The sequence below is a fragment of the Sturnira hondurensis genome, unplaced genomic scaffold (genome assembly GCF_014824575.4).
Source record: "Sturnira hondurensis isolate 20B ecotype Veracruz unplaced genomic scaffold, ASM1482457v3 Scaffold0006496, whole genome shotgun sequence".
NCBI classification, from domain to species: Eukaryota; Metazoa; Chordata; class Mammalia; order Chiroptera; family Phyllostomidae; genus Sturnira; species Sturnira hondurensis.
Genome location: NW_028079127.1, coordinates 22,712,679 through 22,727,632, shown reverse-complemented (window position 1 = coordinate 22,727,632; position 14,954 = coordinate 22,712,679). Strand labels below are relative to the sequence as shown.

General features: G+C 40.7%; 1 protein-coding gene across 3 annotated transcripts in view; it reads left to right on the top strand.

Annotated features, from left to right (window-relative positions):
* The window catches only part of PTPN4 (protein tyrosine phosphatase non-receptor type 4), a 272,802-nt gene that overhangs the window by 186,501 nt on the left and 71,347 nt on the right, over positions 1–14,954 (top strand). For all 3 annotated transcript variants that reach the window (XM_037049882.1, XM_037049881.1, XM_037049880.1), the window contains one exon: positions 12,571–12,639. In XM_037049882.1, the coding sequence (XP_036905777.1) occupies positions 12,571–12,639 (69 nt within the window). The remainder of the gene's footprint in view (positions 1–12,570; positions 12,640–14,954) is intronic.

Below are 14,954 nucleotides of genomic sequence, written 5' to 3'. Positions count from 1 at the left end.
ATAGTACTGGTTTGGTGACGATGAACTCCTTCAACTTTTTCTTGTCTAGAAAGTTCTTTGTCCTTTCTTTCTACATGATAGCTTGCTGGTAAAGTAATTTGGTTTCTTTGGTTTTCATCACTTTGAATATTTCTTGTCAATTTCTTTGATCCTCAAAGTTTATTTTGAGGAATCACCTGACAGTCTTATGTGAGTTCTCTTTTGGCTAACTAACTGGTTTTCCTGATTTTAAAATTTTCTTTTTGTCTTTAACTTTTGGCATTTTAATTATGTTGTGTCTTCATATGGATCTCTTTGGGCTTCTGAGCTTCCTGGACTTGGATGTCTATTTCCTTCACCAAGTTAGGGAGGTTTTCTGTCATTATTTTTTTTAAATTAGGTTTCCAATTTCTTGCCCTTTCTCTTCTCCTTCTGACACCCTCATGATGCGAAATGTTGGAATGCTTGAAGTTGTCCCCAGAGGCTTCTTACACTATCCTCATTATGGGGGGGGGGGGGGGGGGGTGTGTNTGGGGGGAGATTCTTTTTTCTTCTTGTTCTGATAGGGTGTTTTTTACTTCCTTATGTTCTAAATCACTGATTTGATTCTCAACTTCATCCATTCTACTGTTGATTCCCTGTAAGTTTTTCTTTTGGAGTTTGGTGCTATCCTTTCATCTGGGCCATGTTTCTTTGTCTCCTCATTTTGTCAGCCTCCCTATGTTTGTTTCTACATATTAGGTAGAGCTGCTATAACTTTTTGGCTTGGAGAACTGCTTAATGTAGTAAATGTTCTGTAGGGGCCAGTGGCACAGCCTGCTTCCCAGGCTACAGGGCCAAAGGGAGCACCCCAAAGCCGTGTGTGCCTCTTCTACCAAAGCTGCAGCGGTCAGCACTCTGACCAAAAGCGTGCGGCTTTCTTCTTCACCTGGCTGCAGGGGTCCCCATTCTGGCAAAGCGCATGGTTCTCTTTCACCTGGGCAAGAGGGGGTCCTAACTCTGCCCAAACCTCATGGCTCTCTCTAATGGCTGCCGTGTCTGTGTTTAAACCCCCGTGCCAGTCCTCCTTTGCAGCCCCATTTCTGACTCCTCCTACAATCAGTTACACCTGCCAGGACTCCCGTATTACAAATTTACTGAGCTGCCATAGTGAGTCTGGGCAGGTGTGGCCCCGTGGTGTGGAGCCAGTCAATTCCAAGCTCTCACGCAGGCGCTGTAACTCAGGGGACCAGCCTCCAGTTACATCCTGGGTAGAAGCCACTCCCTTCTCCCTGACTCAAAGCATGGCCACATCTATGTAACATATCTATGAAACCAGTTCAAGTTATAGATACATTAAATGACCATTCTAGAGGTTAGCTGCGAAACTGTTGCTATGCAGAACAGCTCTCAGTGCCCCTGCTCCATTTGTCCCTTCCCCAACTGACACCTGGGGGGTGGGGTGAGGACATCTTAATATTTCCTGGACACCCTGAGCTCTGGACCCCGTTCCAAATTCTTTTTTTAAAAAGATTTTATTTATTTAGAGGGGAAGGGAAGGAGAGAGGGAGAGAAATATCAATGTATGGTTGCCTCTCACGTGTCCCCTGCTGGGAACTGGCCTGCAACCCAGGTATGTGCCCTGACTGGGAATCGAACCATAATCGTGTGGTTCGCAGGCCCGCGCTCAATCCACTGAGGTACACCAGCCAGGGCCCCATTCCACATTCTTTTGGGGGCTCCCCTCTTGGCTGCACCCTGTTACACCTCCCCCCACACCCACATGCTTGGAAAAATTGTTTTCCACGAAACCTGTCTCCCTTGTGCCAAGAAGGTTGGGGACTGCTGCTCTACAATACCCAAAGAGAAATAACCCTGTCACCCTCTGCCATGCCAGACCACTCCTAGGCTGCCCTCAGAGTTCCTTCTCTCATTTAAAAATGTCATCCTTTGGAAAAAGTAGGTGGCTACAGCACAATCATCCATGTATCCTCAAGGAAGAGAAAGAGAGCCAATTTCTGCCTTCCTTTTGTTTAAATCTTCTCGTCCAGAACTCTGTGAACACCACAGGCACTTAGCTTGTCAGCCACTCCCATCCTAGACTATTTACCATTGCCTCAGGTCATCTCTTTCTGTGGTCTCTCCCTATTCCTCCCCAGTAATTTGATCAGATGTCTACCACAGGGGCCCACTCCATGCGTCAGAACTTATTTCAGCAGGGCCCTGGTGTACCTGAGTCTGCCCCTTGAGTGTGTCACTTGTGGAGGTGGTTGGGTGGTGGTGCTCTGACATGGTCTGTAGCTTTCCACTGGGTGTGCAGGTTCTGGGGCCTCCTGGGAAGTGCAGGCCAAGGTCAGCCACCACCTGTGTTCTGTGCAGGGCCACCCAGCATAAGCTACAGAGCAGTCTGCAGGTAGCTACATCTTGTGCTAGCTTCAGTGGTACCCAAGAGTGTCCAAGCTGTGAACTAAGGCTGCTGCTAATGCCGGGTCTTTGGCCACTGGTAATAGGCATGGGACATGCAGAGGCCAGATGTTGCTTGTTTGAGAGAATTTAGGAAAATGAAGCATGAGCCAAGATGAGCCATTTGTATGGAAAAGCCATTGGAAGCAACTTGGTTGGGTCTGGCAGAGCCACTTGAGGGTAATCACCAAGACGGGGCAAACAGTGTGAGCCAGTTTGGTGGAGTCTCAGATATGGCACCCATCTACTGGCTCTGTGGGGGGCAGGTCTCTAAAAGGAAAAGTGACCTCTGCCAGTACTTCTTCTGGGAGAAAGCTGCCCCCTCTTCTCTCACCTTTTAGTTCCTCCCCATATACCTCTTGTTCCTTTTAGTCTGCTGTTCTTGTGCTGAATCTCAGAGGGAGTGAGTCAGAGTAAGTCTCCTTTAAGTGGAACTGCCTGGGACTCTGGCAGTTTTTCTTCCACAGCCTCAGTCCCCACTGGTTTTTACAGCCAGGGATTATGGTACTTTATCATTCTGGCACTGGATCCCTGGCCTGAAAGGGGTTCCTTTCGGGGTGTGCTGGGACCCCTCACTCCTGAGATACCTCTCCTGAGTTTTGTCTGCCACACATAGGTATGAGACCAGCCTGTTCCATGTTTACACCCCTCCTACCACTCTTGATGTGATTTTTTCTTTAATTCCGTAGTTGCAGGACTTTCAGCTAGATTTCTAGTGGTTCTGAATAATGGTTATTCTATATTTAGTTGTAATTTTGATGTGGTTATGTGAGGAGGCGTGCAGTGTTTACCTACACTGCCATCTTGAAATGAACTCTCCCCAGCAGCAAAGTATGAGCGTTCCATTCAGCACATTCTCACCAAAACCTGTTGTTATCTTTTCATTTTGCTAATGTGACCTGTCGAGCATATACTTTTAATGAAGTTCAACTTGCCTATTTGTTATTTTATGACTCTGGTGTTTGGGGGGCTTTCCTATCTAAAAACATCTTTGCCTAATCCCAAGTCACAAAGATTTATTCCTGTTTTCTTCTTTGAAGAAATTTTCTTCTCTGAGTTGTGTAGATTTAGTCTTAACCTGTGGAGGTCATGGCTGATCTGAGAGATATAAACTCTTTTCTTAAATATTGTTACATATATTGGGTGCATAAGTTCAAGGTTATGACTAGCTGTGCACTTGTACATGACTAATGTTAAGCCATAACATTTAAGGCATCAGTTTGGTTATAACACGTGGTTTTAAATTTGTTTTTTGTATTTCAGCACATACTAGTTATCAGTGTGTGTCTTGGATACACGTGACCTATGCTGTAATTTTTTTTACCACAACCTCCACAGGGTTAATATACATTCATTCATTCATTCATTCACTACTTGGATATTTTTTAAATCCTCAACCGAGGATATGTTTATTACTTTTAGAGAGGAAGGGAGAGAGACAGAAACAGAGAAACATCGATGTGAGAGAGAAACATGAATTGGTTGCCTCCTGTACACACACCAACCAGGGACTGAACCTGAAACCTAGGTATGTGCCCTGACCAGCTATTGAACCTGCAACCTTTTGGTGTTATGGATGACCAACAAACTGAGATACCCAGTCAGGACTTACCTCTTAATATTTAGGTTGTGATTCATTTGGAAATAATGAATCACATTATGTGTATGTGTGAAGTATGGACTGATATTCGTTTGGGTTTAAGTTTAGTTTTTGTTTTGGGGTTTTCTTTTGCATATGATATCCAGTTGTTACAGCACAATTTGTTGAAAAGATTACCCTTTTTTCCACTGAATTGCCTTTGTACCTTTGTTGAAAATCAGTTACTCAGATTTGTGTGAACTTATGTCTGGACTTATGATATGAGGAGAACCACCCAAAAAGTGGAATTGTGTTCTGAAGGGCAGACCCCTTGTAGCACAGGCCTCCCCTGCAAGGTGAGTGTTCTAGGAACCCATCTGCATTAGTGTACCAGTTAGAGTTGTTGTGAGAGGCTGCATTTGACTTCAGTGAATGTTTTTTGAAGACTCTTTCAGTACATTGGCCTGTTTATGATGGGTGATTTATGAGTGCACCTACCCACACCATGCTGAGTGTTCCAACAGTTTTTGACCAAAAATGTCATGACCCACATGCCCCACCCTTCCTGTTCACCCAATCTCATCCTGAACAACCTTTTCCTGTTTTCCCGGATGAAAAAAGTTCTCAAAGGGAAACATTTTCCTGATGTGGAAGAAATGAAATAAAAAATAGCAGAAGCACTAAAAGGTATCAATCCATGTTCACAAACTGTTTTGAGCCATGGAAAAAAGCATCTCAATAGGTGCATTGCATCAAATGGAGAGTATTTTGAAGATGCCTAAAATTTAAACATGTAAGAATAAATACACAATTTTTTATAAATTCTGTTTTTGGGTCCCCCCTTAGGTTTTTTTTTAAAGATTCTATTTATTTGTTTTTAGAGAGAGGGGAAGAGAGAGAAAAACATCATTGCAAGAGATCAGCAAACCCTGGCCAGGACCAAACCCACAACCCAGGCATTTGCCCTGGCTAGGAAATTGAACTAATGACCTTTTGCTTTGTAGAATAAGATCTAACAGAAAGGATAAGTCTAAAATTCAGTAGTACTAATCCTCCTACTTTTTAAAATTATCTTTTTATGTATGTCTTTTGAAGTACTTTTGCATTTAAAATGTTTTCTTTTTTTGTCTCTTTTTTAAGATTTATTTTTAGAGGGGAAGGGAGGGAAAAAGAGGGAGAAATATTTGTGTGTGAGATACATTGATCAGCTATTTCTTGCACACTTCCAGGTGAGGACCTGGCCTGCAAACCCAGGCATATATATGCCCTCACTGGGAATCAAACTAGTGACCCTTTGGTTCGCAGGCCAGCACTCAGTCCACAGATCCACATCAGCCAGAGCATACTGTTCATATTTTTTATCATCTTTTTTTTAAAATAAGTTTCTTTAACATTTCATGTTATAAGGGCTTGGTGATGATGAACTTTTTCAACTTGACCTTATCAGGGAAGCACCTTATTTGCCTTTTCATTCTAAATGATACCTTTGCTGGCTAGAGCAATCTATCCATATAATTAGATATATGTTCCTTGCCTTTCATGACTTTGATTCTTTCCAGACCCTTCTTGCTCGCAAGGTTTCTGTTGAGAAGTCAGCTGCTAGTCTCATGGGAACTCCTTTGTAAGTAACTCTGTTCTTTCTTGCTACTTTTAAGATTCTCTCCTTATCTTTCTTTACTCTGGGGTAATCTTATTATGATGTGCCTTGGTGTGTGCTTTCTTGAGTCCAACTTCTTTGGGACTCTGAGCTTCCTGGACTTCCTAGAAGTCTGTTTCCTTTACCAGATTAGGGAAGTTCTCCTTCATTATTTTTTCAAATAAGATTTCAGTTTCTTGCTCTTCCTCTTCACCCTCTGGCTCCCCTATGATTCAGATGTTGGAACTTTGAAAGTTGTCCCTGAGATTCCTAAGCCTCTCCTCATTTTTTCTGAATTCTTGTTTGTTCATTCTGTTTTGGTTGAATGTTTATTTCTTCTTTCTGCTCTAGACCATTGATTTGAGTCCAGGATGCCTGCCCTTCACTGTTGGTTTCCCGTACATTTTCCTTTATTTCACTTTTGTGGCCTTCCTTCACTTTTTCCTTCATTTTGCAAGCAAGCACAATTGATTCTGTGAGCCTCTTGATTATCAGTTTTTTGAATTCTACCTCTTATAGGTTGGCTATCTCTTCTTTGCTTTGTTCTGTTTTTGGAGCTTTGATCTCTTCTTTCATTTGGGCATATTTTTTTTGTCTCAGTGCACTGGTTATGTTGTACAGAGTGGAGCCTTAGGTATTTGCCAGTGTGGGGCAACGCATGTCACTGCACTGTGGCTCAGTATGTGAAGGAGGAGTCCAAGAGGGAACTAGGTCGCTTGCTGGGCTCTTGGACAGCTTTCAGTCACTTCCCCCACTACCCAAAAGCAAATAGGGCACTTCTGGTGCTGATTCCCAGGTGGGTGGGTTTGTTCTAAGATCCTATGGGTCTCCAACAAACTTTCCTATGAGCCTGGGAGTTTCTACCACCGCCATAACCCCCACCGTTTTTACAGCCAGTGGTTTTGTGGCTTTATTTCCCTGCACCAGAACCCTGGGTTGTGTGGTCTGTCTTGCTCCAAAGTTGTTTCTTCTGTTTTATGCACATGCAAATGTGGGACCTACCTGGTCCCACACAGCTATCATGTTGCGGTGTGTCCTCTTCAATCCGGCATCCCATCTCCAGCCCTTCTACCAGTCTAAATGAATGTTTTTCTTTAACTCCTTGGTTGTAGGACTTTCATGCAGTTTGATTTTCTGGCAGTTCTAGTTATTTTTCATTTTCAGATTTGCTGTTGTCCTTCTTTTGGTTGTGCGAGGAGGCAAGGTGTATCTACCTATGCCTCCATCTTGGCTGGAAGTCCAAAAACGTTCCAGTTTTAAGAATGAGCAGAGGTTCCCTGACCAGTGTGGCCCAGTTGGGCATCGTACTCAAAGCATAAGGCCACTGGTTCAAGTCCCAGTCAAGGCACATGGCTTGGGTTGCAGGTTCAAAAGGAAGGCAAACAGTCAGTGTTTCTCACATCAGTGTTTCTCTTCCTCTTTCTCTCTCCCTGCTTTGCTTCTCTATAAAATCCATACTAAAAATTAGCAAGTATGAGCAGAGGACCTGAATAGACACTGCTCCAAAGACGACATAAAGATGGACAATAGACTATGAAAAGATGCTCAAAGTCACTAGTCATCAGGTAAATAGAAAGTAAAATCACAATGAGATACCACCTTGTACCTGTCAAAATGGCTATCATTAATAAATCAACAAAGGCCCTGGCCAGGTGACTCATTGGATTGGAACATCGTCCTATACATCAAAGGGTTACTGGTTTGGCTCCCATTAGGGCACATACCTAGGTTGTGGATTTGATCTCCAGTTGGGACATTTATGAGAGGCAACTGACTGATGTTTCTCACACTGATGTTTCTCTCTCCCTCCTCTCTAAAACCAATAAACTCATCCTCGGATGAGGATTTTTAAAAAGTAAATAAATAAGTCAACAAACAAGTGTTAACAAGGATATGGAGAAAAGGAAACCCTCATACACTGTTGGTGGGGATTCAGATTCGTACAGCCATTATAGAAAACAATGTGGAAGTTCTTTTAAAAATTTAAAAATGGACTTAATATCCAGCAATTTCACTGCTGGAAATTTATCTGAAGAAACCCAAAATACTAACTTGAAAAATTATATGCACTCCTATGTTCACTGCAGCATTATTTATTTTTTTAAACATTTTATTTATTTATCTTTAGAGGGGAAGGGAAGGAGAGAGGAAGGAAACATCAATGTATGGTTGCTTCTCGTGCATCACCTGCAGGGAACTGACCCCTGCCGGAAACTGGCCTGCAACCCAAGCATGTGCCCTGGCTGGGAATCGAACCGCAATCGTCTGGTCCGCAGGCCTGCGCTCAATCCACTGAGCTACACCAGCCAGGGCAGCATTATTTATAATAGCCAGTGTATAGAAGCAACCCAAGTGTCCATCAATAGATGAGTAGATAAAAAAGTGATGGGAGTGTGTGTGATAGAATATTACTTGGTTATAAAAAAGAATGAAGTCTTGCCATTTGCAACAGTATGGATGGACCTAGAGAGTATTATGCTAACTGAAATAATTCGGAGAAAGATACCATATGATTTCATTTATATGTGGAATCTGAAGAGCCAAATAAATGAACAAATTGGAAACAGACTTAGAGATATAGAGAACAGCCTGATGGTTGCCAGATGGGAAAGGTGTTGGGTGTGTTGGGCAAAAAGGGTGAAGGGATTAAGTACAAACTGGTAGTCACAAGATAGTCACAGAGATTCAAAGTACAACATAGGGGTTATAGTCAATATTTTAATAACTGTATTGTACAGTGCTAGGTAGATACTTGAAATATCGAGGAGGGACCACTTTGTAAAGTATATGATTGTCTATCCACTCTACTGTACACCTGAAACTAATACAAAATATTACTGAGCGCAAGCTGTAATTGAAAAATAATAATAATCTCGAACCCCTAAAGAAAAATATGGATAATACCAAATATAAATCTTAAAATGTTTGCTCATATTTCAATTATATCTTTATGAAATTCAACTTGTATTCAATTTGAATACACTTCAGTGAAGTATCATTTATCAGAGAATCAACTGTTTTGAGTTTTCAAGTAAAAGCAGTTAATTGGGGGAATTGATTACACAGGTGTTAGGCTAGAGAAGCAAAATGGAGGAAGATAGTTTTGGAGAAGTAAATAGGAAGAAAGGATAATGCCTAAAGATCAAAAGCTTGTGCTGTCGGCCAAGGTCCACAAGCCTTCACTAGCTACCACATTCTTAAAGCCACTCTTGCAGTCAGTTCTGTAGCTGCCACAAATGTGCTGCTTTGATATGGAATGGTACCATCTACAAGGTGCTGTTTATCCCTGAATTCTAGCTCCAATATTGTTCAGCAGCTACCATCATCTGCCAGTCTTCTGCTTTTGACTTGGTCTGCTTTCTAATCTCCCACCAAATAAAAAGCAGAACCTCACTGAGAGCCAACTTGCAAAGGAACCTAGAAAATAGTTTGTTGGCTTTAGCCTCCTACAAAACTTAGAACACAGAAGGACTGGATTGATGCCTATGACAATTCTGTTAACATTAAATTAATGTATATATTAACCATATATTTTATAGTTGTAAAAGTTTAAGTTTCATATATGTAGTCCTGAAGAAGTTTAAGAACATTACCAAAGAACTTTTTAATTATCAAAATGATTAAGTAGAAGACTTCCAGCCAAGATGGAGGCATAGGTAGACACACTGTGCCTCCTCGAACAACCAAAATAAGGACAACAACAATTCAGAAATAAAGTAACAAGCAAAACTGAAAGAAAATTAAACTGTATGGAAGTTGGACAACCAAAGAATTAAAACAGGCACATTCAACCAGACTGGTAGCGGGACACAGTCAGGCAGCTGAGCAGAAAAGAGTTGAGGCACCTGGCGTGGGGTGACAACAGGCAGACCCAGCAAGGCGGCGATTGAGAAGTGGGGCACCATGCACAAGGTGGCTGGCTGACAGTGAAGCAGTCCCGCATTCCAGTGCAGATTGCTGCAGAGCAAGACAGATCACGCAACCCAGGGTCCTCGCGCCAGGAAATGAAGCTTCAAAACACCGATTGAAAACACTTGTGGGAGTTGAGGTGCAGGGAGAGACTCCCACCCTCACAGGAAAGTTTGTTGGAGAAACCTACAGTGTCCTAGAATGCACACAAGCCCCCCACACACACACACACACACACATGGGAATCAGCGTCAGAAAGGCCCAGTTTGCTTGGGGGAAGCAGCGGAAGAGACTGAGGTGCAATAGAGAGTGGAGCAAAGCTCCATTTTTTCCCCTCTCTGACCCTGCCCCCACACACAGCATCACAGCCGAGTGACTTGGGTTGCCCCACCCAGGTGAACACCTAAGGCTCCACTGTCATAGGCAACAGGTACGAACAGACAAAAACATGGCTCAAGCAGAAAAACATCTCAGAGCCCCAGAGCCAATACTTCTAAGCGACCAAGAGATAGCCAACCTATCAAATGTACAGTTCAAAACACTGGTGATCAGGATGCTCACAGAACTGGTTGAAAATTAGAGGAACAAATGAAGGCTAAACTGAGTGAAATGAAAGGAAATGCACAGGGAACCAATAGTGATGGGAGGGAAACTGGGTCTCAAATCAATGGAGTGGACCAGAAGGAAGAAAGAAACAACCAAACAGAAAAGGATGAAGAAACAAGAATTCAAAAAAATGAGGAAAGGCTTAGGAACCTCCAGGACATCTTTAAACATTCCAACATCCAAATTATAGGTGTACCAGAAGGGGAAGAGGAACAGCAACAAGTGGAAAACTTATTTGAACAATTAATAAAGGAGAACTTCCCCAATCTGGCAAAGGAAATGGACTTCTAGGAAGTCCAGGAAACTCAGAGTCCCAAAGAAGTTGGACCCAAAGAGGAATACACCAAGGCACATCATAATTACATTAGCCAAGATTAAAATGAGAGAATCCTAGAAGCAGCAAGAGATAAGGAGACAGTAACCTACAAAGGAGTTCCCATCGGACTGTCAGCGGATTTCTCAAAAGAGACCTTCCAGGCAAGAAGGGTCTGGAAAGAAGTATTCCAAGTCATGAAAGACAAGGACCTACATCCAAGATTACTCTATCCAGCAAAGCTACGATTTAGAATGGAAGGGCAGATAAAGTGCTTCTCCGATAAGGTCAAGTTGAAGGAGTTCATCGTCACCAAGCCCTTATCTTATGAAATGTTAAAGGGACTTATCTAAGAAAAAGAAGATAAAAAACATGTATACTAAAATGACAGCAAACTCACAATTACTAACAAACACACCTAAAATAAAAACAAACTAAGGAAACAACTAGAACAGAAACAGAACCACAGAAATGGAGATCACATGGAGGGTTAGCAACAGGGAGTGGGAGGACGAGAGGAGGGGAAAGGTACAGAGAATAAGAAGCATAGATGGTAGGTATAAAATAGACAGTGGGAGGGCAAGAATAGTATGGGAAATGTAGAAGCTAAAGAACTTCTGACACATGGTCATAAACTAAAGGGGGGGAATGTGGGAGGGAGAGGGTGTGCAAGGTGGAGGGGAATGAAGGGTAATGAGACAACTGTAATAACATAATAAATATATTTTTAAAAAACAAAATGATTAAGTAATTATGTAAATCAAGTGGGGAAAGCAGCATAACAAATTTTTACCTGGACATTGTCTTATTCCTGAAGGGTATGCATTAAGTGAATGTTTTTTTCCCCTCATAATAAACAATGGTTGGGAATACAAGAGCTATTGTAATACTTAAAATGTTGATATACAGTTTTAACCAAGACATGGAATTCAGGATATCAGAGGATTTAATACATCTTCCACCAACTTCCTCATACATATGCCTTTATTATCTCTCTTCCAACATATCCAGAGAATTGAAATATTTGTTCTAACGTGGATATACAAAACAGTGGTTAATCTTAATTTGATACCTTTTCTCAATTGCAAGTACAGTTTATTCTTGTTAAAGGAAATATAATTTCTTAAGAAACTTCAGTTTATCTAAATTTGAAAGTCATAGTAATATTTATGACTTTGCCATTAAAGCTGCAACAGACACGCTATTCTGTTCATATTTATCAATACTTATCCATGAAAGATTATCTTAAAATTGTTTGTTGAGCTTTGAAATCCTATATGACTGATTTTAATGTGTACTAGATATTTATATATGTAACTGTTTATATTCGATACACTAAACATTTATGTTCATTAATGTAATGTGTCAGGTAAAAAATTCTCTGAGAACCAAGTTTTTAATTGACAAATTGGGTCTGAAAACATTAGTGTACAACCAAGGATGATCAGTTCCCATTTGTAAACAGTGTGCTTGCTAGACAAATCAGCTTCGAGACAAATTCCCTGTAGTGCCTAACTCCCAACCATATTTCTGTCCTTAGTTCCTTCCTGTCCAAAAATGTGAGATTGCCTGTCTGGTCATGGAAGGATTTGAGGATATAACCAATCTTTATGTCAATGACCATTGCCAGTAAACAAAGAGGAGAAGCTTGCCTAAGGAAAGAGCTGTTCTTAAGTTGCCTGTGTTTAGATCCTTCATTAAGTAGTAGTGGAGATGCTGGCCAAGTCACAGACCTATAGGGTGAAGGCAGGGCATAGACAAGCTGAGACAACGACCTATCTCTGGGTGTCTAGGGGGCATGCTTTTCCAAGGCATAGCAGAGAAGGAATTCTCTCGTGCAAAATTATCTCTCTCACATTTACTCTCAAATAAAGAGGTACCTGAAAATGAAGTGTCTATGGAACACATCTTTGTTGATTAATGGAAAAACTGTAATTAAGCTTCATCTGTTCAGGTAGAACTCGAATGTAGTTGTCTTCCTATCCTCTGTTCCCTTTTCTCTGCTAGAAATACCTTGTCTTTTATGAAATTGTAATATAATCATATTGTGGGTTATTATCTATTTCTCTTTAATATTTTATTATTGGACGTATTTTTGTATTTCAGTGGGAGAACTGAAGTGCAGTCAGTTCAGTATGGCAAAGAAAAGGCAAATAAAGACAGGGTCTTTGCAAGGTAAGCCACTTCTATTTCAGTGTTTATTTTTTTAAAGAAAGAGTAAAATTACCAGAAATTCTTTTTCCACATATGATTATAGAATTATCACATAACCTTTCCTTAATTAAACAAGTTATTTTGAGGGAATAATGAAATAGTTTGTCTAGTTTATTCATTCATATTTTTTACATGAGCTCAATTAACTCTGTGCCAAGCATTGTAGCTCTGACTAGGCTAAACCAAGCATTATATATATTTTTAAAGATTTTATTTGTTTGTTTATAGAGAGGGAAAGGGTTGGAGAAAGAGGGGGAGAGAAACATCAATGTGTGGTTGCCTCTTGCATGCCCCTCACCAGGGACCTGGCCTGCAACCCAGGCATGTGTCCCGACTGGGAATCGAACCAGCAACACTTTGGCTCACAGGCCTGTGCTCAATCCAGTGAGCTACACCAGCTGGGCAAGCATTATATTATTAATCTAACATTTTGTTGTATGGTTTATTATTCTTTTCAAAACATTTTGAGAAGCATTATGATTTATTTTTATATTTTATCTAGCCATTTCAATATATATATATATTTTAATCCTCATCCAAAGATACATTTATTGATTTGAGAGAGAAAGAAAGATTGATCCATGGCTTCCTCTCCACACCCCTACTGGGAATCAAGGTGCAACCAACTGAGCAACCTGGACAAGGTCCATATATTTTTAAATCGTATTGTTGATAAGTAAGTTGCCTTTTATTTGGGTGCCATTTAGTTATCTTCACTTTTTAAGATCTGTTATTAGCCAATTTACTTTTAACAAGTGAAGTGACATCATCAAATTTATGTTTTAGAAAACAGTTTTATGAGACAATAAATTAGAAGTAAAGACTGAGTATGCAGAAACCAGGTTATTGTAGTAATCCAAGTAAAATTAATGAAAGCCTGAACTAAAACACTGGCGAAGAAAGGGAGAAGAGAATCAAACTTGAGGAGCATTTTTCAAGTAGAACTAGCAGTTGTAAACCAGTTGGATAGAGATGTGTTAGCAACACTAGTATCTGGAAAGACTCAGATTTAAGTGACATACAACAGATGGGATACAGGAGGGAGAACAAATCTGTAATGGAAGAAGGCGTTACACTGGCACAGGCCTAGTTTGATATGCCTGAGCAACACCCTTAGTACGATTACCCTGTGGATGATTAAATATTCAGAATCAGAGCTCTGGAAGAGGGAGAGGGACCAAATTAGTGACTGCAGATATTTGTTGAAGACCTACTCTGCTGAGCATTGTTTCAGGCCCTGGAAATATAGTATATAACACACTCGTTTTACTCCCATGGAGTTTAAATTCCAATTGGTGCTACAAATGTCTCATGTAAGTAAAAGATTGAGCCAGTAAAGGCCATGGAAACTGGAGCCTCCTTATGTTTCAGGAAGAGGAGGCCAGTAATGGACCAGAGGGAGCACCACAGGGGTAGAGGAGATGTTTGAGAGGTAGGCAGCATCCGGAACCTGTGTGATCCCATGCTGGGAATGGAAGGGTTTTGGATTTTAAGTGGAAGCCAGTGAAGGCTGAGAGCGTGGAAGGGATATAAACACACTTGCATTTTAAAAATCTAGTAGAGTAATACACTGAAGTATTTACAAATACATGATTTTTAGGATTTGCTTCAAAATAATTGGGGAGAGAGAGTTAGAGTAAATGGTAGAGATGAAACAAGATTGACCATGATGATAATTGTGGCACCTGATTTCTGGATACATAGGGTTTATTAAACTATTCTCTCTACTTATGTTTATGTTTTAAATGTTCCATAATAAAAATGTTGGGGATTAGGAGATCACTGTGGCTTCTGTGGTGGAATCAACTGTATGGGGATATGAATAGAAAGAGGTTGATCAATTAATCTGTAATGAGTAACATTTATTTTGTACTTACCCATGCCAGGCAGTTTTTATATTAATTCATAATCCCTGTAATTCCATGAGGTAAATTCCATTATAGAGGAAAAAACTGAGCACAAGTTTTAATAATTATTTTGAGATTATATTGATAGTAAGAGACTTAGGCAAAATTTTAATGCAGGCCTTTTCAGGTTCTTAGCCATACATTTAACTTCTACGGAATAGTTTTGCCATTGTGCATGACTCCTTTCCCACCCAGAAGTATGAGAGATAATCTTGTTTATTGTGTCTCTTTCCCACTAGGATGTAAGCTGTGTGAGGGCAGGAGTTTATTTTATTCTGTGCAATAGATACAGCTTTTAAAAAATATGTGCGTTATGGTAGATGTTTTCTTTAAATGAAGTAATGTGTTTTTGATGAAAATGGCTTAGTG